Source organism: Drosophila subobscura, chromosome U (assembly GCF_008121235.1).
Source record: "Drosophila subobscura isolate 14011-0131.10 chromosome U, UCBerk_Dsub_1.0, whole genome shotgun sequence".
Taxonomy (NCBI): Eukaryota; Metazoa; Arthropoda; class Insecta; order Diptera; family Drosophilidae; genus Drosophila; species Drosophila subobscura.
In genome coordinates, this window is record NC_048534.1 from 9356787 (window position 1) to 9379630 (window position 22844).

The following is a 22844-nucleotide window of genomic DNA, read 5'->3' on the forward strand; positions in this document are numbered from 1 at the left end:
GCTCATCAGTGACACTAGCATTTAATTTTGAAATGGCCCAAGGCAAACACTCGTAAATTCAGCTAGTCTGATCTTTTTATTTCAAGTTATTTTGGATAAAAAAAATTAGATTACCAGTCCCGTCAAATCTCATGGTAGTCAGAAACAAATGGTTGAGTATTATTGTCCGATACCCATCCAAAATTGTGTTATAAAAAGCAATTTGTTAACGCCATAAAAACTCAACCCACTCATTCCTTTTTTTTGTTGGGTTCCGTCTTGTTTTTATTACAGTCGATGACCAATTTGAAAAGCAATATGTGGGGGAGACTGGTACTGGGGACTTGGGGCTGGATCTGGTATTTGGCCAGCGGTTAGGGCCCTCCAATCATCGGGCAACACCCAACCAGTGAACTCTTTCGGACTCCTCTCCGGAATGTCCCTCAGTGCTTCGATGGCTCGAATTTACAGCTGCTATTTATTTTTGGCCAGCATTTGCGCCACATGTCGCACGGCATGGTGTGGCGTGAGTGTGTCATGGCTCTGCTCTGCTCTGCTCTGGCTTTGTTTTTCTTTTACGAGTGGGGGGGAGTGCATTTGTTGTTCATTTCATTTAAATTACCCTGTGGCTGACCTCCTTGTCACAACATGTCGGTGGCGTCATATTGAAACACTTTTGTATCCACAATCTACAATCGAATGCTCATTGAACGTTTTTTTCCACTCACCCCCGACCCGGCTTCCGTGTGTTTTTCCGTTTTTGTTGGGTTGTTTTTGTATAGGGGTTATTGTGGTTTTTTAATCAAGTTGTATGTGAACAAATTTTGGTTAACCGATTGTTGCAAGGGAGCGAGCTAACAAAATGGGAAGCACCCCCATGCAAAGAATTCATTGCGAATGCGATTGAAAATATTGAGTCCACAGGATTTGCGATTCAGTGTGTTTCGAAACCAGTTAAGAGTTGGAATACTAAGCAGAATGCAGAACGTTATTTATTAAGTTTGGTTGGCCATTTATTTGGCTTAGCACAGAAATTTATATTTAAATTTCAGGTGCTCTCGTATTTGGGTTCTATGAATTACCAGAATCTAAATTTTAATATCTATATAACAACGCTAAAAAAATATTGCATGGCTTTTGGGGCAACACACTTAAATGTGTGGGAAGAAGGCATGAGTATAATACATTTTACGACTTTGTTATATGTCCGCAAAAGTATGAAGGATTTGTATTTGTCTGGCTGACTGTGCGCCCTGCACGGCGTATACTTTGTGCTTCTTTCTGGCTACCCAAGGAAAATGTAAGATGTACGAGCTTTTATTATATTTAAATTACACAAAGCATTAAATATAATTCACTCACTACGCTCCATTTACTAAGGCTATACCCATGGCACACACACACACACACACACACACATGAAGACATTACTGTCTGCTCGCACACAAGTACGAGTGCTCGTGTGCACCAACAAAATGCCGCTGAAAATCGCTGTAATACTTTTTCATCAATTATATGATGCGCAAAAATATATATGCTGAGATTTACAATATCAAACATGGCACACACACAGGAGGTTGGCGTCCTACTCTTACATAGACCCACAGAAATATGTATGTGTCGCATGCCGACATGCTCTAGATGGCAAACGCGTCATACTTTACTACTTACTAAATCCATTACAAAGTATTTACGTAGAAAATTGCTTTATATCTCTGCATATCTCTACGTCGACGTCATCGTCGTTGTCCTCCGCTCTAGCTGTGTCTGTAAAGCACTAGTGTGTGTGTGACTACAGCAAGAAAAAAATTTAAGTACGTGGGAATAATAGTAAAGGAAACAAGTAGGAACGGCAGTGGCTACATACCGACCATAAGATACCCGGCACTTGAAAACAAGTAGCTAATGGGTGGGTCGCTTGATTAAATCTTTACAAATAACCTTGGAAATGTGAGGTTTCAAGTATATTTTTGTGTGGTAGTGGGATAGAGAATTAATCCGTAAAGAACTCTCTATTACGATCTGCATTCACTTGCAAGAATTCAAAGTACTCTCGTACTCCGACTAGTAATGGGAATAAAAACCTTTTTAGTGGTGTTGTACTCCCTTGAAGCAAGTCCTAAGGTAGTTCGTGTCTCTTTCCCTGCAGCCACAGCTCTATCTGTCCCAGCAGCAGCCAGCAGCTTGGGGCAGCAGCAGCAACAACCACAGCGGCAGGCAAAAAGGCTGTGTGCAGCAATTTATGTGATTTTTTCGTAAATGTCAGTGGCAAATAAGAAAATATTAAAATAGATTTGTGCACTCTGAACGCAAAAGACAATGGCAGCAAGAAGTGCTACACTGGAAATTCAAATTTTAATTCAAGAATATAAAAAGTGTGGAGTGAGAGACCTTACTAGTCTAGCCTCGAGTTCAAATAGTTAAACCATATAATTCATTATTTTGACTTACATTCCTTGTAGCTCCTTTTCTTTCTTCACAATTTCAAATCAGTTTCTGCAAGTATGCTGAAAATATTTCTCCCAGTCTAATCGCACAAGAAGCTATCAGCGTACTGATGATTTCCATTGCCAAGATGTTGACGGTAAATCACAGCCGGCTTTCCTCTTCCCCACTCCCTCTGCCACAGCATAAAGCATACAGAAAGAAGGTCGTAAAAAAATGGAAGAGAGAAAAGTATGCCAGAAGACGGAGCGGCATGCTGGCAGCGGAATGTCTGAGTGTCCCTTTACCTATGAATGTGTGCATGTTGTGCGTGTGTGTGTGTAATTCATAGCGGATTTACTTGTGGGGGAAAATTATTCATGCGCACTTGATGATGCATACAACAATGGAGCTGATCGTAATCAGGAACTCGTCATCTTCATCCTCATCATCAGCAGCATCAGTCGAGTCTGAATGATGTACAGCAAAACCATAATCGCATCTTTACATTTGTGTTAAGAGGTTCAAAGAAGATCTAGCCTGAAGTATATTTTGTATAATAATATTGCGATCTCTTCTTACTAATCAAGTAAATGTTATCTAACTTTAATGGTTTCCGAAGTTCCAGCTAATACAATTGCAATTTAAAATATTAATTTAACGAATTTCTTTCTGTTGTCATTGTACATTTCATTCGTGCTCCTGTTGGGCTTTCGGTTGTGTACTCTGTCTATTATAAATAACAAATCCCTAAACACGCCACTCAAAATTCAATTAAAAATCTCGAAGCTTAAGTGCCGACAGACTTAGACAATCCCTCACGCTCTCGAGCCACAAATCCATGGGGGAGCCAAAGCCAGAAATGTCCAGCCAGCAGACACAACAATTCACAAAGAACATCTACCCTTTCAGAGGCAATGCCACTTAACAACAATTTTCAGGAAATCGTTTCCCTGCTGCTTATCACCAGCAGACAGAGCTTGTTGGCAATACGACAAGGCCCTTAATGAGAGCCCTAAAGTAGACGGTTTATATCGGAGAAAGGGACACTTAAACTTTGCCCATTTTTTACACCAGCAATGGCAAATTTGCAAGCTGCAGTGTTTATGAGAAGAAAAAGAGACGGAACGCCTTGGACAAGTTTTTGGGAAAGCCATTTCGGCTGGGGCCAGTTGCACATGTCTGCAACGGCAGCCCGCAAAAGAAAATGCTTTGTTGCCTACTCCTGTACCATGCCTTCGAATAGAGATGGCAATATGTGTATTTCTGTATCTTCTAAGGATATAAGGAGCTAATTTCTAATGGGTTTTGATGAATACGCAAATAAGTCATTACACTGGGATTTCCAGGTTAACATTTTTGAATCAAAATATTGCCTTTATTTTGGTACGGAATTTATACTATGGTTATTGGTCCATTGAGCTGCTACTTTCTTATTCCTTCTTAGACTTTCGTAAAGCACTTCCGTGTATGCTAATTTGTGTTCGCTATCGTTAGGCTCAGGGGAGATCACGCTGCCATCACCATCGATGGGCATGGCCTCTGGCCAGACGGCGACGTTGTTTGAGCCATTTTGAACAGCTGTTTCTCCTGCTGGTTTTTTGTGTGCCTGTTAAGTATGCAGTTTTTCCCCCATAGCTATGGGGTCCCTAGTGCTCGGACCTCCAGTCCCCTGTGTGCGTGTTAAATGTGTGCGATTTGTCGTGGTGGCTCTTTAATGGCCACTGCCGCAAGAGTGGTAGTGCCCCGTTATGCTTATGGTTTTGCATGGCGGCACGTGTGGGGCATGCAGATGGCCAATGCATGGGAAGATTTCCATGGACCACAGCCAATGAACGGAGCTCCTCTCTCTCTCTCTCTCGGCTCTGGCCTGCGACGAGGCAAAAAATGAAATTGAACAAATTCCTGACAAATTGGAATTTGGTTTAGTTTTTTTCGTCCGTTCTGCTTTCCTCTGAGCTTTCTCGGTCATTTCTTGTGCTCTGCCAGCGAAATTTGCACACATTTCTCTTCTTTCTTTTTCCCCCCACTTTTTCCGCTTCCTGCTATTGTTTCTACAACATTTCCACGCAAGATTTCCTCTCAAATATTCGCTTGGCCATTATGATTATTTCACCTCCCCAAGCCCCACATTCCACTCGTCCTCCTTCTCAATGAATTCCCTTGTTGAAAAATGACACTTTACAATACTTGTAATTTGTTTTTTCTCGTCGACGATGGTCAACTCACGAGAGTGCGGGCAGAATGGCATTTTTTTGTTACTTTTCTTTGCATTTCGTCGCCCCCACAACTATGTATGAATGTGGGGCGCTTGGTGGTGGTAGGAAAGTGTGGTTTGTGCCAAATTGTGGGTGTCAATGTGATTTGTTGCTGGCCCTGATGATGTGGGCGTGTCTGCAAATTTGATGCCATTTCTTCAGATGTTCGAAAAGTCGGATGTTTATTTTTGTATACGCTAAAGTGGGTTTGATGTTCCCTCAAGAAGGGTCTCAGAGGAATTCATGTAACCTGTAAATACAGAGATTAGATCATTACAATGTTTCACTCAATTTTTATTAAACTAAACAAAAAAACAAAAGCAGCCCTCTTTATTATTATTTCCATTAGAGGATCAATCCAGTTGACCGCTTGACCGCAATTTAATCAGCGTGCAACCAAAACCTAATCCTGAACGTTGAACCCGAACCCGTAACCCCTAAAACAAACCGCAAAAACCAAATGTTTATTATTTTAGCATTCATATTAAATGCATTATTTATAGATTTTGGATAATTACAAAAAGTCACATATTCGACTAATTTAAATTACATGAAAAGCCGAATATATCCAACAAGCAGCCAAATTTTAGTGGTTATCCATGGAAAAGCCTGCCCTAAAGGTAGAAATGGTCTGGGAGTGAATACGCCGACCCCTTAAATTATTGAAATTGCAGCTCAACAATTTATGAATTTTTGGCATTGATTAAATCCAAACTCATTTGTTAGTAATGCAGTTATGGGAAATACTAATATTTGTCGATTTTTTTGTATAATCTCGCTGATGATTACACAACGAAAATAAAAAAATTGTAAGCAACTGTGTGGGCTTATTTATAGATTAAAGCATTTACAATGACATCAAAACAAATATTATTAATTTGATATGCATGGAGCAATGTTAATTTTGCCATTTCAAGTACAGTCACGCCTGTGCCTGTGCATTGCAAAGCTCATACTCATATGGCGACTGTCATTGAGCGTCGTCTGTCTATATCTTTTCCTCCATTCCACATTTTATTAATTAAAAACTCAATAGTTTTCTCTATTGCTGCTCAACTTTGTGAGCCGATCAATAAACCTTAATGAAATGAAATGGAAAAAATCACCAAAAGCACAAAAAGCACAACAAACGAGGAGGAACGTTGTGAGACGCGTCTTAAGCCGCGTCACAACTCTTATACCCGGTACTCAGTACTACATCTGCACCTTAGCGGTTATTTGTCAAATTTTACATTTTCTCTTCATCTGTCATCTACATCAACAACACTACTCACGCCAACACGCTCCTTTAGCTCGCCACCCTCCCCTAGAGACACACACTGCAGAGTCAGGGCAGAGGCAGCGGCAGAGTCGTGGCAGAGGATGAGTCAGAGACGTGTCAGGGGAAGAGGCCTCTGCCACTGCGCGAAGCAGAGTGTGAATGAGAGAATGTGTAAAAGCAACAAAAGCTGCTGGACAGGGTGGGTTTAGCCACTGCAACTTAATTTCTTCATTGTGGCCATAATAATGATCCAATCGGATCCCAATTTGGTGATCAGATAGATATGGTCATTCCCTACGGAATGGCGTTTTTAGTTTTCTTTTATCTTTAAAATTGTAGATTTGGGAGGTTTTCGCCCTTTTGCGGGGGCGGAAGAGGGCGTGGCTGATTTTTGAAATACACTTGTAACAGTGTGAGCATACAGAAGTCTGGATGCAAAATTTGGTGGCTCTAGCTTTTATGGTCTCTGAGATCCAGGCGCTCAACAAGACGGACGGACAGACGGACAGACGGACAGACGGACAGACGGACGGACAGACAGACATGGCTCAATCGACTCGGCTATTGATGCTGATCAAGAATATATATACTTTATGGGGTCGGAGACGTTTCCTTCTGTGCGTTACATACAACCGTTATGTGCACAAATACAATATACCCTATTTACTCTTCGAGTACCGGGTATAAAAAATGAACAACTTCCCACAAATTGTGGGTCAAAGTGGAGAACCGGGAAGAACACGTTGCGACCGTTATTATGAACAGACAAGGGGCATTATTAAGTCACGTAGCATCGTGTGTAGCTGACATTTTCTTCAATTATCGTACTTATAGTTTCCTTTCGCGTTTCTGTTGACTACTTTTCCTACTTCTTGTCTTGCGCCCGCTGGCCGCATCCAAAGTCTGTCTGGCTGGTTAAATGAGTTGTGGCTTGGCTACGTGGCCGGGTCAACTTGATGGAACTGATGTAACTTTAAGAGTGTTTCAGTGCAAAGTATCTTATATGAAGAAGCAAGCATATAGCTTTTTTTAGTTAATCCATTAGAGTATTTCTGATGCCATTCTTATCACGCTCCCTAGCGGAAAGTCTTCATTTTATATGAATTGCACAAAAATATTTAATTAACACTAATCTTAATTTTAAATAAATGTACTTTCATTTATTATTTTAAGTGAGACTTGTCCAACAAAGATTTGGGGCTGTCTGTATTGATTCGGAACCTAATTTAATATTTATTTTATTTAAATAAGAAAAGTGAATTCAAATTGAATATTCCAAGTTCAAGTTGACAAATTTAATTTCCTCCAAGTGCGGCAGGCCATTAACAATTTAGGCTCGTGCGGGCGGTTATAAAACTAATAAACAATCTATGCCATAACGAGATGTCATTTATATTTTGGCCCAGTCCGTCAGTGCGCATCGAGCGCTCTGTGGGTGCGGATTGTCAACGGATTTGCTAGAATCGAATTGGATTTTACTTATTGGATTAAACAAGAGAGAGAACTCTGAAACTGTGGCTGTTTGAAAAACTTCAAACCAAAATTTACATAAAATCTTTTGGACGTTTTCGAACTTCAACTCCAACAAAATGTTGTTTCAACGCTCGCGCGTCGAGTACACGGCCGAGCAGATCTTCAAAATCAAACAACTCAAGCAGCTGGTGGAAAGTAAGCAACCAAAATGAATATAGACCAACATTCACGGAGTATTTGTTTTCAATTTAATGGCAGAGTCCGAGGAGCTTCAGGTGGGAACAGACGACGTATTTCTAACAAAATTCCTGCACTACACACACTGGGACACAATCAAAGCCTACCAGGCGATCCATGCCTACTACGACTTCAAGCACAAGCACCCCAGCTGGGTGGCCAGACACCCAATTGAGTATTATCGGAAGATATTCTACGGCACGCACTGTCGCTTTGTGATGCCCCATGCGGATAAGAATGGACGTGTGCTGGTAATATTCAAGACCGTGGACGCTTTTCAGCAGTTCCCCGACTATCTGCAGGGTCTCATCGAAATGGACGATCTCATATTTGAGTCGCTGCTGATGCTGCCGCGTGTTCAGGAGAATGGCATAACAGTTATTTGTGATCTCCAAGGGTAAGTCAGGAACGCCTGAAGAACTAGAATGTGCGTGACAATATTGTGTTGTTCCCTAGCACCACTCGGAACTTTCTGCGACAGTTTTCTCCAGCGTTTATGAAGGTCGTGAACGAGAAGAACGCCGTTCTGCCCTTTAGCCAACGCATTGTTCACATCGTGCAGCGCGGCTTTCTCATGCATGTCACCTCCACGCTGTTCATGCCATTTATGAACAAGGAATTCAAGGAAAGGGTTAGTCTGACAATTACAAAAGTTATTACTAGACATAAGCCATTCATCTGTTATAGATCTTCACCCACGATGGCAAAAACCTTAGCAAATTGCGGGATATGGTGGGCTACGACAGCCTACCGGCGGAATATGGCGGTCCAGCCTGTAATGTTCTCGATACAAATCTGATGTTCAATCATCTAAGCCAGAATGCAAATTATCTGGAAGAGCTGCAGCACTACGAAAAGAAAAAATTATAATTAAAATAAAAATTAAACTTGGGGTTGAAAGTTTAAAATGTTCCAAAATACAAAAAAAACGAGGAGGAACGTTGTGAGACGCGTCTTAAGCCGCGTCACAACTCTTATACCCGGTACTCAGTACTACATCTGCAACTTAGCGGTTATTTGTCAAATTTTACATTTTCTCTTTATCTGTCATCTACATCAACAACACTACTCACGCCAACACGCTCCTTTAGCTCGCCACCCTCCCCTAGAGACACACACTGCAGAGTCATGGCAGAGGCAGCGGCAGAGTCGTGGCAGAAGATGAGTCAGAGACGTGTCAGGGGAAGAGGCCTCTGCCACTGCGCGAAGCAGAGTGTGAATGAGAGAATGTGTAAAAGCAACAAAAGCTGCTGGACAGGGTGGGTTTAGCCACTGCAACTTAATTTCTTCATTGTGGCCATAATAATGATCCAATCGGATCCCAATTTGGTGATCAGATAGATATGGTCATTCCCTACGGAATGGCGTTTTTAGTTTTCTTTTATCTTTAAAATTGTAGATTTGGGAGGTTTTCGCCGTTTTGCGGGGGCGGAAGAGGGCGTGGCTCATTTTTGAAATACACTTGTAACAGTGTGAGCATACAGAAGTCTGGATGCAAAATTTGGTGGCTCTAGCTTTTATGGTCTCTGAGATCCAGGCGCTCAACAAGACGGACGGACAGACGGACAGACGGACAGACAGACATGGCTCAATCGACTCGGCTATTGATGCTGATCAAGAATATATATACTTTATGGGGTCGGAGACGTTTCCTTCTGTGCGTTACATACAACCGTTATGTGCACAAATACAATATACCCTATTTACTCTTCGAGTACCGGGTATAAAAACCAAAAGCTGTTTCTGTTACCGCAGGTATGAGTTTATCCAATGTTGTCGTCGCTTTATTCGTTAATCGTTCTCCTCCTACGCTCATACGAAAACTGCCAATCCCACCATAAGCAACCTCCTACATGGTTCCATTTCTTATTTCATGTTTTATTAGCTTTTTATTCACTTTACAGTGTAAAGTTTACACAAATGTTCACAAATTAAACAAAACAACACAGCTGCCTGAGCAGTGTAACCGTACGGAATGCAGTTTCCAACTCTGGTCACACTCTGCCGCTAGCAAAGCAAAGTGCACTTTTTGCACATTTTAACCAAAACAAATCGAGAAAATTCAGCGGCATCCCGACGGCAAAATGTCAGAGAGCGAGAAAAACAATGTGCTCAACCTTAAAGATGTTATCCAACCTCTTATAGGCGCGAACTGCTCTGAATATGCAGTGGCGCATGCAAATACGACTGTGACACCGTTTCGCACATTCGCGGAGGTTTCAATGCTGCCGGATATTGTGCAGAGCATGAGGAAATTGGGCCTGAATCGACTGCAGCGGCTGCAGAGCTATGCCTGGCCTCATATACTCAATGGATCGGGACATGGTGTACTCATTGTGAGTGCCCCACTCAGCGGCCGCACGATGGGATATGTGCCGCCCATCTGTCACGCTGCCAGCACAACCCTGGCCGCGAATCGACGCGCGAGAGATATTGCTGTTGACTTATTGGATATCTCTCATGGAATGGGACCCATAGCCCTGATTCTAGTGCCAGACTGGACGCGTATGGAGCGGGTTGCCGCCCTATGCCATGCGCTTATGCCCAGGGAAGAGAACGTCGAGGACAAACGGACTATTATGGTGACGAACGTGTTGACCGTGCCATCGGAGTGCACTCCAGCTTTCATGGGTGCGTGGATCAGCCAAATAGGCATCTTGGTGGCCACCCCCTCACGATTTGCCAACGCTTGCCAGCAAGGAGAAGGCATGCTAAAGCTGAATCAGCTGCAGGTAGTGGTCATCGATGACGTGGACCTCATGCAGAAAGAGGAACTGGAGCTGGCCCATCAGTATATTCCAGGCATGGCGGCCAAACACAACAGGCCAAAGGCACGCAAAGGCACACCATATCCCCGTCCGCAATTGGTGATGGTTTGCCAACACTTCAGTCCGTCTCTCATTTCCCAGCTGCGACGTTTCAATCAATATCCCTGCCTGATATTTGGCGATCTCCTGCAAGCCGCTCTCTATGGCGGTATGAGATTGCTAGTCAACATGGTCGTGCCGGAGGACAAGGTTGCTGCGATCGTCAATCTACTTCGTCAGCGTTCGCCGGCGGAGTATCGCACTATAATATTCTGCGATAAGGATATGGCTGTGCTGATCGGTGCCCTTGCAGAGTTGGAATACCAATGTCTGGCCTACTACCAGACCATGGATCTGGATCAACTCGATAAGGTCAGCAGCTGGAAGTGCGACAGCCGAGGCGTTATTCTTGTCTGCACCGACAACTGTCCGGAGCTGAGAATACGCAATGCGCAGACCATTATCCACTACAACATGAGCAGCTCGTGGAGCAAGTTCAAGAATCGCTTCATGTTCTTGTCCGACAATCTACCCAATGTACTGGCACCGACCCCAACAGCAAACGGAACCAATCAAAGGCTCCTGGACTCGCTTGTCCTCTTGGACAAGGAGAACGCCAGGCAGCTGCCACGTTTGGTCGACTTAATGCTGCTCCGCCAGAAATTGGATCCAGAAATTGTGGCGCTGGCTGCTCGCATTCGGAAGGAGGCAAACACAATGCAAAACATTGTGAAGCCAATATGCAAGGAGATCCTGTCCCACGGCGACTGCTGGGATACCAGGTGTGTGCATCGTCATTATCTGCACGAATCGGATCGCCGTTCAGCGGACGTACCCTGCTCGGGGGACATCAAGGTCAAAGTGGTTCACGTGTACTCCCCCGGACATTACTGTGTGATCGTCCACGAGCATAAGCCGCTGGAGGGTAAATGGCACAATTTCGAACCCTCAAGTAGTTTGCCGTCTTTGCTGAATTTGAAACTGAGCGGGAAGAAGGTGGTGCCATCGCCTCGCTACTGGCCACCACAACACGCAGCCGTTTGTCTGTTTAAAACTGAATCTGAGTTAATGTCGGGCTATGCCTATGAGCGTGTTCGGGTGCTCAGTGTGCCGCCCATTGAGAATGTGAATCTGGTCCAGTCGGATCTCATTGTGCTCGTCGAGGCCATGGACTATAGCACTCGCCGTTTCGAGACCAAATGCAAGTCCCTTCATGTCTGCCCCGATGAGTACATCAATGAGCCGCCATTGTGCATTGACTTGCGTCTCCTGGGTATGGTTACCCACATAGGTGATCGCGATTGGTCTGCCGGAGACACGAAGACTGTTCAAGACTGGCTGTACATGGCGCCCAAGGATCACTTCATACAGGCTAAAGTCGCTTTCTCCACTTCGCACACAATCTTCGCTACATGCATGGCGTCCATAGTCTACCTTAAGACATTGAAGACATTTAATATCCACTTGAACTTCTTCAGAGCACAGATTGAGGCCAAGATGAGCAAGCGATGTGAACAAACCAAAGCGAAGATTTGGAAATTCTTCGAGGAGCTCATAAAGATGGACGCTTAGAGATGGACGCTGTGGGTGCGGATTGTCAACGGATTTGCTAGAATCGAATTGGATTTTACTTATTGGATTAAACAAGAGAGAGAACTCTGAAACTGTGGCTGTTTGAAAAACTTCAAACCAAAATTTACATAAAATCTTTTGGACGTTTTCGAACTTCAACTCCAACAAAATGTTGTTTCAACGCTCGCGCGTCGAGTACACGGCCGAGCAGATCTTCAAAATCAAACAACTCAAGCAGCTGGTGGAAAGTAAGCAACCAAAATGAATATAGACCAACATTCACGGAGTATTTGTTTTCAATTTAATGGCAGAGTCCGAGGAGCTTCAGGTGGGAACAGACGACGTATTTCTAACAAAATTCCTGCACTACACACACTGGGACACAATCAAAGCCTACCAGGCGATCCATGCCTACTACGACTTCAAGCACAAGCACCCCAGCTGGGTGGCCAGACACCCAATTGAGTATTATCGGAAGATATTCTACGGCACGCACTGTCGCTTTGTGATGCCCCATGCGGATAAGAATGGACGTGTGCTGGTAATATTCAAGACCGTGGACGCTTTTCAGCAGTTCCCCGACTATCTGCAGGGTCTCATCGAAATGGACGATCTCATATTTGAGTCGCTGCTGATGCTGCCGCGTGTTCAGGAGAATGGCATAACAGTTATTTGTGATCTCCAAGGGTAAGTCAGGAACGCCTGAAGAACTAGAATGTGCGTGACAATATTGTGTTGTTCCCTAGCACCACTCGGAACTTTCTGCGACAGTTTTCTCCAGCGTTTATGAAGGTCGTGAACGAGAAGAACGCCGTTCTGCCCTTTAGCCAACGCATTGTTCACATCGTGCAGCGCGGCTTTCTCATGCATGTCACCTCCACGCTGTTCATGCCATTTATGAACAAGGAATTCAAGGAAAGGGTTAGTCTGACAATTACAAAAGTTATTACTAGACATAAGCCATTCATCTGTTATAGATCTTCACCCACGATGGCAAAAACCTTAGCAAATTGCGGGATATGGTGGGCTACGACAGCCTACCGGCGGAATATGGCGGTCCAGCCTGTAATGTTCTCGATACAAATCTGATGTTCAATCATCTAAGCCAGAATGCAAATTATCTGGAAGAGCTGCAGCACTACGAAAAAAAAAAATTATAATTAAAATAAAAATTAAACTTGGGGTTGAAAGTTTAAAATGTTCCAAAATACAAAAAAAACGAGGAGGAACGTTGTGAGACGCGTCTTAAGCCGCGTCACAACTCTTATACCCGGTACTCAGTACTACATCTGCAACTTAGCGGTTATTTGTCAAATTTTACATTTTCTCTTTATCTGTCATCTACATCAACAACACTACTCACGCCAACACGCTCCTTTAGCTCGCCACCCTCCCCTAGAGACACACACTGCAGAGTCATGGCAGAGGCAGCGGCAGAGTCGTGGCAGAAGATGAGTCAGAGACGTGTCAGGGGAAGAGGCCTCTGCCACTGCGCGAAGCAGAGTGTGAATGAGAGAATGTGTAAAAGCAACAAAAGCTGCTGGACAGGGTGGGTTTAGCCACTGCAACTTAATTTCTTCATTGTGGCCATAATAATGATCCAATCGGATCCCAATTTGGTGATCAGATAGATATGGTCATTCCCTACGGAATGGCGTTTTTAGTTTTCTTTTATCTTTAAAATTGTAGATTTGGGAGGTTTTCGCCGTTTTGCGGGGGCGGAAGAGGGCGTGGCTCATTTTGAAATACACTTGTAACAGTGTGAGCATACAGAAGTCTGGATGCAAAATTTGGTGGCTCTAGCTTTTATGGTCTCTGAGATCCAGGCGCTCAACAAGACGGACGGACAGACGGACAGACGGACAGACGGACAGACAGACATGGCTCAATCGACTCGGCTATTGATGCTGATCAAGAATATATATACTTTTATGGGGTCGGAGACGTTTCCTTCTGTGCGTTACATACAACCGTTATGTGCACAAATACAATATACCCTATTTACTCTTCGAGTACCGGGTATAAAAACCAAAAGCTGTTTCTGTTACCGCAGGTATGAGTTTATCCAATGTTGTCGTCGCTTTATTCGTTAATCGTTCTCCTCCTACGCTCATACGAAAACTGCCAATCCCACCATAAGCAACCTCCTACATGGTTCCATTTCTTATTTCATGTTTTATTAGCTTTTTATTCACTTTACAGTGTAAAGTTTACACAAATGTTCACAAATTAAACAAAACAACACAGCTGCCTGAGCAGTGTAACCGTACGGAATGCAGTTTCCAACTCTGGTCACACTCTGCCGCTAGCAAAGCAAAGTGCACTTTTTGCACATTTTAACCAAAACAAATCGAGAAAATTCAGCGGCATCCCGACGGCAAAATGTCAGAGAGCGAGAAAAACAATGTGCTCAACCTTAAAGATGTTATCCAACCTCTTATAGGCGCGAACTGCTCTGAATATGCAGTGGCGCATGCAAATACGACTGTGACACCGTTTCGCACATTCGCGGAGGTTTCAATGCTGCCGGATATTGTGCAGAGCATGAGGAAATTGGGCCTGAATCGACTGCAGCGGCTGCAGAGCTATGCCTGGCCTCATATACTCAATGGATCGGGACATGGTGTACTCATTGTGAGTGCCCCACTCAGCGGCCGCACGATGGGATATGTGCCGCCCATCTGTCACGCTGCCAGCACAACCCTGGCCGCGAATCGACGCGCGAGAGATATTGCTGTTGACTTATTGGATATCTCTCATGGAATGGGACCCATAGCCCTGATTCTAGTGCCAGACTGGACGCGTATGGAGCGGGTTGCCGCCCTATGCCATGCGCTTATGCCCAGGGAAGAGAACGTCGAGGACAAACGGACTATTATGGTGACGAACGTGTTGACCGTGCCATCGGAGTGCACTCCAGCTTTCATGGGTGCGTGGATCAGCCAAATAGGCATCTTGGTGGCCACCCCCTCACGATTTGCCAACGCTTGCCAGCAAGGAGAAGGCATGCTAAAGCTGAATCAGCTGCAGGTAGTGGTCATCGATGACGTGGACCTCATGCAGAAAGAGGAACTGGAGCTGGCCCATCAGTATATTCCAGGCATGGCGGCCAAACACAACAGGCCAAAGGCACGCAAAGGCACACCATATCCCCGTCCGCAATTGGTGATGGTTTGCCAACACTTCAGTCCGTCTCTCATTTCCCAGCTGCGACGTTTCAATCAATATCCCTGCCTGATATTTGGCGATCTCCTGCAAGCCGCTCTCTATGGCGGTATGAGATTGCTAGTCAACATGGTCGTGCCGGAGGACAAGGTTGCTGCGATCGTCAATCTACTTCGTCAGCGTTCGCCGGCGGAGTATCGCACTATAATATTCTGCGATAAGGATATGGCTGTGCTGATCGGTGCCCTTGCAGAGTTGGAATACCAATGTCTGGCCTACTACCAGACCATGGATCTGGATCAACTCGATAAGGTCAGCAGCTGGAAGTGCGACAGCCGAGGCGTTATTCTTGTCTGCACCGACAACTGTCCGGAGCTGAGAATACGCAATGCGCAGACCATTATCCACTACAACATGAGCAGCTCGTGGAGCAAGTTCAAGAATCGCTTCATGTTCTTGTCCGACAATCTACCCAATGTACTGGCACCGACCCCAACAGCAAACGGAACCAATCAAAGGCTCCTGGACTCGCTTGTCCTCTTGGACAAGGAGAACGCCAGGCAGCTGCCACGTTTGGTCGACTTAATGCTGCTCCGCCAGAAATTGATCCAGAAATTGTGGCGCTGGCTGCTCGCATTCGGAAGGAGGCAAACACAATGCAAAACATTGTGAAGCCAATATGCAAGGAGATCCTGTCCCACGGCGACTGCTGGGATACCAGGTGTGTGCATCGTCATTATCTGCACGAATCGGATCGCCGTTCAGCGGACGTACCCTGCTCGGGGGACATCAAGGTCAAAGTGGTTCACGTGTACTCCCCCGGACATTACTGTGTGATCGTCCACGAGCATAAGCCGCTGGAGGGTAAATGGCACAATTTCGAACCCTCAAGTAGTTTGCCGTCTTTGCTGAATTTGAAACTGAGCGGGAAGAAGGTGGTGCCATCGCCTCGCTACTGGCCACCACAACACGCAGCCGTTTGTCTGTTTAAAACTGAATCTGAGTTAATGTCGGGCTATGCCTATGAGCGTGTTCGGGTGCTCAGTGTGCCGCCCATTGAGAATGTGAATCTGGTCCAGTCGGATCTCATTGTGCTCGTCGAGGCCATGGACTATAGCACTCGCCGTTTCGAGACCAAATGCAAGTCCCTTCATGTCTGCCCCGATGAGTACATCAATGAGCCGCCATTGTGCATTGACTTGCGTCTCCTGGGTATGGTTACCCACATAGGTGATCGCGATTGGTCTGCCGGAGACACGAAGACTGTTCAAGACTGGCTGTACATGGCGCCCAAGGATCACTTCATACAGGCTAAAGTCGCTTTCTCCACTTCGCACACAATCTTCGCTACATGCATGGCGTCCATAGTCTACCTTAAGACATTGAAGACATTTAATATCCACTTGAACTTCTTCAGAGCACAGATTGAGGCCAAGATGAGCAAGCGATGTGAACAAACCAAAGCGAAGATTTGGAAATTCTTCGAGGAGCTCATAAAGATGGACGCCCCAGAAAAGCAACAGGAAATGATCACAAGCGATCCAGTGGCAAATGGGCACAAAGAGCAAATCGGCGAGGACACGGACAAGAGTCCACCCTCTAAGCAAAACTCTCCCAAGCTGCCGGCCAGGTTCCAACGTGTGGTGGACCTGGACATCCGCATACGCCAGGAGCGCAGACAGAAGGACACAGATTCCAAGACCACCAACGGAGAGCTGCATTCTAAGCAAAGTCAGAGATCTGCCATCCCATTGGCCCAGGACCAGAATCAGGCTGAAGAAACGGAAAATTCGGAAATTGAGGTGGTCCCAATGCAAGATTTCATTGACTGCTTCATGAGATGCGCTGCGCTGGACCGTATCGAGAGCATGGAAACAGACAGCAGCATGGCAGCTTCCAAAAATGGCCATCAGATGTTGACTGAAGCCCCAGGCCAGCGCTCCAAGGAGCCCAATGGGGAGAAGTCGAAACAAGAAATAAACAAACTGTCTGCCACGGCAGGAGTAACAGCAGGTAACGCTGCTCGTATGCTGGGTACCGCATCACGTCCCGATGTCAAATACTATCAGACAATAAACGCCCTCCACCTACAGGTGACGCTGGCTGATGAAAAAATGTCCTACCAGACAGGTGTCCTAAACAGTACCAGGATTTTCTTCAAGGCCAACGCTGCAGAGGAATTAGGATCTGGATCCCCCCAGGGTTATGAGTTCTTTGTAAACCCACGCATGATCTTCAAAGGCATACAACATGCCATGAAGGGGCGCACAGTATACATCGAGTTGCAAAAGTTGCATCCAGGCTACTACCCCAACCAATTTGTCCACTTAAAGTTCTTCCAAGCGAACTACGACATGATCGTGATCGAGGAGAAGTGGCAACAGCGCGAAAGAATCGTCCTCGAACAGTTGATGCGTCAAACTGGATGGGGGATTCTACAGCACACAGAAAAAGCGGAAAGCAGCGAGGAAACCGTGACCGAATCCGAATCGGAGGATGGAGTGGAGCGACCCGAAGACTACAGAAGGATTGACATGAGTTAAAGTGTAAGTAGGAGCTATGCAACTTTTTTAAAATATTAACATGTTTTTTTTTATAATTCCAGAATTAGCACATCATTAAGCATGCACTTGGATGGTGAATGTGAGTGGCATTCAAAGAAGAGCATGAGCCCTGCATTCGTTTCAAAACTAGTACAAAAGGAATTGAAAACTTACTTTTTATGAACGTTTGTGAAGAATGCAAGTACGTGCAGACTGCAGAATGTGAAAATATATAATAAATATGACAGCTATGCTGTAACTACTCAATCTTTACTTTCTTTTATTCCTCGAGGTTGTCCTTCTGCTTAATATTACTGACTACCCAGAACTCTTAAGAGTAAACTGATAATTTTATCGGATAGTTTAATCAATTTTCTATAATTGTTGCTGATTTTATGGACTCCCTTTTATTGGATTTTGTATGAAATAAGGTTTAAACAAACCGGGCCAATGCATAATGAGACCGAGAAATGGTATATTTCATCAATCTTTTTTATGCTACAGTATTATTTTCAGGGTCCGACAATGAAATGTATCAATAAATCCACGGTCACACTGTTGTTGTGAAATTGCGCCTTTGAAGAGTTCTGAATTTCTGTAAATAAGCGAAGACAATGGCCACTAACAAGGTAGAAATGAGTTTAGACCCCTTGCTTTCTCGCATTACATTTAATTTGTCTCCCAGGAATGCCTAGTTATTGTGCTGGACATACGGAACTGCGCTGCCGAAGAGTTTAAACTGAAGTCTGTGAAATGTGCGGCCGAAATACTGAAGGATAAGGTGGGTGGTTTCATCCGGTTTACCGGGTCTTGAATTGTTATTAAACGTTAGTTGTTATCTCCTACAGATTGTGTGCAGCAGCAAGGACCATGTTTCGTTCGTACTGGTGGGCAGTGACAGTGCTAACAACGATAACAAATGCCCGAATGTGACGTACTTCAAGGAGGGGGTTTTGCAGCTCTGCAGCTGGCAAATGTTGCTGGATCTCTTTACATTTGTGAATGCAACCGCCTGCGAGCAGGGCGAATGGCTGGACGGAATAAAGGTGGCCCTAGACATGCAGGACAAAGCCTTGGTGTGAGTTTGACTGCTTCACCTTGACTGCTTCCCACTAATAAATTCTATGCCTGATTTCTGATAGATTTAAGCCCGCTCGGCAGCGCATACTTCTGCTGTTTGACTTCAATTCCGTGCCACAGAACTACGGCGAATTCAATTCAATCACCGACACGCTGTTAAACTCTGGCATTGAATTAATTGTTGGGTGAGCAACAATTTCTTGTCCACTCGACATTCTTTCACATTACGCTTCATATTTGTCCATAGATCCCACAACATTGCTTATATAGACAACACAGAGAGCGGTGACGCACAGGCTATTTTCAATTTCTCTCGAAAATGCACTCCCGAGGAGCTGGAGAACCAAAAGTATGCGCTGAGTCTCGTTCCCCGCTGCAATGCCACGCTCTGCAGCTTCAAGGAGACTCTGCAAACGGTCTTCAGGGTGACCAACAGACGGCCGTGGTCGTGGAACGCCAAGCTGCACATCGGGAGCAAAATCAGCATCAACGTGCAGGGTGTGATTGCCATGAAGAACCAAACGCCCGTGAAGCTTCAGCGGGTCTGGGCCGATGCTGATGAGCAGGTTTCGCGTGAGACGCGACATTTCATCAAGGGCGCCGAGGTGACGCCCCTGCCCGAGGACCTTATGACCGGCTACATGCTGGGCGGCACAGCTGTGCCCTATGATGATGCGCTGATCGAGCCAAAAGCGCCGCATCCGCCAGGTCTGCACTTCTTTGGATTCATCAAGCGAGAATCGGTGCCGGATGAGTACTTCTGTGGGGATTCGTTGTACCTGCTGGTCCACCAGAAGGGAAGCACAGCGTCGGCCAACAAACTGGATGCCCTGGTGCGGGCTCTGGACAGCAGCAAGCATGCAATGCTCTGCTGGAAGATCTACAGCACCAAGTTGAACACACCCAAAATGGTTATTCTGCTACCGAAACTACCGGACGAAAACCATCCGGCGACACTGTACATGCTGGAGCTATCCTACACGTCGCAGCATCACTTCTGGGACTTTCCGTCGCTGCGCACGGCCAAGTCGGAGTGCAGCGACGAGCAACTAGAGGCCATTGACAGGCTGATCGACAGCACCGACTTGGAGTGCAGCCTCAACGACACCCAACAGCCGCGACAGTGGCGCCAGAACGATCTGCTGCCCTTTGGCAGTCTGCCCAGCATATTTGAGCAGAACGTGATGGATGTCCTGGAGCGGAGGGTGATCAAGGATCGGCAGAATGATAAGCAGTTCGGGGAAATGCTGAAGGACAAGAACTTTGTCGATGTCTTCTGGAGTGTGCCCGAGCCGCTCGAAGAGAAATCAAAGCAAGCTGCGGCCACCGTCAAGAAGCTCTTCCCGCTGAAGCAAAGCAGAGCCTGGCTGGAGAAGCTGCAGGCCAAGGAGGCTGCCGAGAATGCTCTGCCCATCAAGGCGGAGCCCCAAGAGGAGGAGGAAATTCCCATTCCAGCGGACGGCGTGGGCTTGCTCACACCCGTCGAGGACTACACGCGCCTCATGACGAGCGTTCGCACCATCAGCAACGTCACACGACGGGATGCCCAGGTTCAGGCACTGTCCGCGCAGGTTCGTGTGGTCATTGTTACACTTCTCGAGCGGAAAAAGCTCAACCTGGAGCAGCTGGGCGAGCTGATATCGCAGTACCGAGACACCTGTCACGACTTTAATGCGTTCCTGGAGTACGAAAGATTTGCGGACGAGCTGAAGGAGATTGCGCTGGCAAAGGGACTGAAGGAGTTCTGGCAGGAGGTCATGCAGGCCAAGCAGCTGGGTCGCTTGCTGCTGGGCGAGCAGTCTCTGCACGAGAAAGAAACCCTCAAGGCATATTACACCATTGATGAATGGCAGGCGGCAGATCAGGCGACGTCTGGAGATACATAAAGGTTTCATTTCTTCTTTGGGTTTCCCAATTCTAAATGTTTTAATTAATTTCAAAATACATTTACACTTACACAAACGCGCACAGAATGTTGTTGGTTGGGTGGTGTGGGGGAATGAGCAGATAATTATTTAAATGAACGAAATGATAGCGTGTACAAATAATTTAACAAGCCGCAAAATGCTTAAGGAACAATTGTGAATTTAATAATAAACAATGCACATGATGCACGTGTGTGTGTGGGGCTGTGTGTTCCATATTTAAAGACGAGTACGAGATGATTACGATTTTCGAATTTCGTTTTTGCATTATTAACACATTGAGAGGAGAAAAAAAACATTTGGCATGGCTGCAACCCACTTGGGCCAGCAAGCAGAGACGCCATAAAGACCATAAGTAATGCATCCAAGATGGTCGCCGCTCCTCCATTCGATTAGTCAATGTTCAGCGAGGACATTAGCTCTTCCACCCTGTGGGGCAAACAATGGGAAAATAATACAAATTAGCTGTTGGTTGGCACTCGGTAATGGCTTCATATTAGATACGAATTTTTACACTTGCACGCACGTGATATCTAAGTCCTGGAAGGCCACGCCCAGCCAGGCCACCACCAGGCAGTAATGCTGGAAGAGCTGCAGCAGCAGCTCGCCCTCGTCGAGCATCTCCAGGCGCTCGATGCGCTGCCGCTCGGCCGAGGATATGCTCTCGTACACCTGCACCATGTCCCAGGCACGCGCACCGCTCCAGCCGCAGTCCTTGAAGCGCTGATTTTGCGTGTCCAGCGACAGGCAGGACTCGACACCGGCCAGACTGCAGCCACGACTACGCAGATTGTTGAGCATCACCTCGCCAAAGCGATCGTTCATATTGACCTGCAGATAAACGCATTTTCAGTTAGTTAATCTTTGATTTTCATGTGAAAATTGACTTGTGCTGGACCTGCTCGTAGTTGACAAAGACGGCGGCCTGAAACTTTTGCGCTATCCACTTGAGAAGATTGCGACAATTCTGTGCTTCGATGTAGACCAGCACACACTCGGCCAGGAAGATGGTGGGCAGCGTGTAGTCCACCTCGGCCTGCTGCAGCTTGTTGTCCACCTCGTCGAGATTGCGCAGATCGACGCCCATCAGATGGTAGCTGGGGCCATGCAGATCGGTGGGACTGAGACGCACCTCGCCGTCCTCATCGTGTATCTTGGCCAGCAGTGCCTTGTTGCGTTTGATTGTGTAGCATTTGCGCGCCGTCACCGTGGGAAAGTCCAGCTCGATGAAGTTCTTCACTTGGTGCGCCGTGTCCCTCAGGCGAAAGTAGAGTGTGTCGAAGCCACAGCCCAGATTTATGATCTGGCAGTTTCCAGAGGTTTTCTGCAAGTGAAACGGGAGTGTTGAGTGCAAGGCCAGCAGTCAAAGTCGGGGCGTGGACATGGCACAGGGACATGCGCAGCTCTTCTGGCCCTGACAACGTGCAACAGGATGCGGAATTGCCATGGCACTTGACCTTAACACGCGCCAGACAGTTGGGCGCCGAGGCACAGCGCCAAACCACACACCACACCCCTGCGCATGTCATGTTATTTATAGCTGCATTTAAGGATTATGCTAGGCTATGCTGCATGCTGCATGCAAAAGTGCAGCCAAACACTGACCTTCAGGAATTTCTCCACGCACATCTCGACGCCCTTGACGCGTGCAAAGTAGCCACGGTTTATCTCCGGTGCCTTACGCTCCTGATTCCGCACAAAGTAACCAATGTAGTCGTCCTTCCAGTAGCCTAAGCGGACGGCACACCGCTTGCAATCGCTGGCATCGTCGTTGGTCGCTATCACCGCCTCGTCGCATGGGTGAAATTTGTGTGTGGTATTGTTGCCAGCGGCTGTAACACCGCCCGTCGATGGCGGCTCCATTGCTCTCCTGGCCCTGTTACACTTTTGCTGCCAATAGACACTTGTTTTGCTACAATTTAGCTTCAAATCTCGGGTTCAGTTAAATTTTTCGTTCGCTTCGAAAACAGCTGATTGGTTCTTCATCTGGAGAGTGTGACCGCGGAATTATCAATCAAATATACCGACAGACCCTCGGAAATATACCGAAATAGTCGCTTTCATTTTAAAAATATACCTAAATATACCGTAAATCTAAAATATTTTCCTGGACTTTAATT

At 46.0% G+C, this 22844-nt stretch overlaps 4 protein-coding genes across 4 annotated transcripts; 3 read left to right on the forward strand and 1 right to left on the reverse strand.

Moving 5' to 3' along the window:
* The first annotated feature begins 7341 nt into the window (after positions 1-7341).
* On the forward strand, positions 7342-8517 carry LOC117900192. The gene is made up of 4 exons (XM_034810442.1): positions 7342-7590; positions 7654-8029; positions 8089-8263; positions 8320-8517. Exons 1-4 carry the CDS (start codon positions 7512-7514, stop codon positions 8500-8502), a joined length of 813 nt encoding a protein of 270 aa, XP_034666333.1. The 5' UTR covers positions 7342-7511; the 3' UTR covers positions 8503-8517.
* Positions 8518-9753: 1236 nt separating this feature from the next.
* On the forward strand, positions 9754-17719 carry LOC117901163 (putative ATP-dependent RNA helicase BoYb). The gene is given in 6 exon segments (XM_034811814.1): positions 9754-11997; positions 12323-12698; positions 12758-12932; positions 12989-13081; positions 14376-15777; positions 15780-17719. Coding segments are annotated over 6 exon segments (6129 nt in total). The 5' UTR covers positions 9754-9854.
* Positions 17720-18237: 518 nt separating this feature from the next.
* On the forward strand, positions 18238-20727 carry LOC117900190. The gene is made up of 5 exons (XM_034810439.1): positions 18238-18348; positions 18405-18500; positions 18568-18797; positions 18862-18984; positions 19047-20727. Exons 1-5 carry the CDS (start codon positions 18334-18336, stop codon positions 20683-20685), a joined length of 2103 nt encoding a protein of 700 aa, XP_034666330.1. The 5' UTR covers positions 18238-18333; the 3' UTR covers positions 20686-20727.
* A 125-nt stretch (positions 20728-20852) lies between these two features.
* LOC117900191 (leucine carboxyl methyltransferase 1) lies at positions 20853-22700 on the reverse strand. The gene is made up of 4 exons (XM_034810441.1): positions 22330-22700; positions 21623-22048; positions 21251-21555; positions 20853-21153 (listed from the first exon to the last, which is right to left on the reverse strand). Exons 1-4 carry the CDS (start codon positions 22585-22587, stop codon positions 21117-21119), a joined length of 1026 nt encoding a protein of 341 aa, XP_034666332.1. The 5' UTR covers positions 22588-22700; the 3' UTR covers positions 20853-21116.
* Between the last annotated feature and the right edge of the window lie 144 nt (positions 22701-22844).

Coding starts and splice junctions, on each gene's coding strand:
- LOC117900192 (XM_034810442.1), top strand. CDS start 7,512: ATGTTGTTTCAACGCTCGCGCGTCGAGTACACGGCCGAGCAGATCTTC. Junction 7,591..7,653: donor ACTCAAGCAGCTGGTGGAAA/GTAAGCAACCAA, acceptor ATTTAATGGCAG/AGTCCGAGGAGCTTCAGGTG. Junction 8,030..8,088: donor GTTATTTGTGATCTCCAAGG/GTAAGTCAGGAA, acceptor GTTGTTCCCTAG/CACCACTCGGAACTTTCTGC.
- LOC117900191 (XM_034810441.1), bottom strand. CDS start 22,587: ATGGAGCCGCCATCGACGGGCGGTGTTACAGCCGCTGGCAACAATACC. Junction 21,556..21,622: donor TCTTTGTCAACTACGAGCAG/GTCCAGCACAAG, acceptor GTTTATCTGCAG/GTCAATATGAACGATCGCTT. Junction 21,154..21,250: donor TTCCAGGACTTAGATATCAC/GTGCGTGCAAGT, acceptor TTTGCCCCACAG/GGTGGAAGAGCTAATGTCCT.
- LOC117900190 (XM_034810439.1), top strand. Junction 18,501..18,567: donor CCGAAATACTGAAGGATAAG/GTGGGTGGTTTC, acceptor TATCTCCTACAG/ATTGTGTGCAGCAGCAAGGA. Junction 18,985..19,046: donor GGCATTGAATTAATTGTTGG/GTGAGCAACAAT, acceptor ATTTGTCCATAG/ATCCCACAACATTGCTTATA.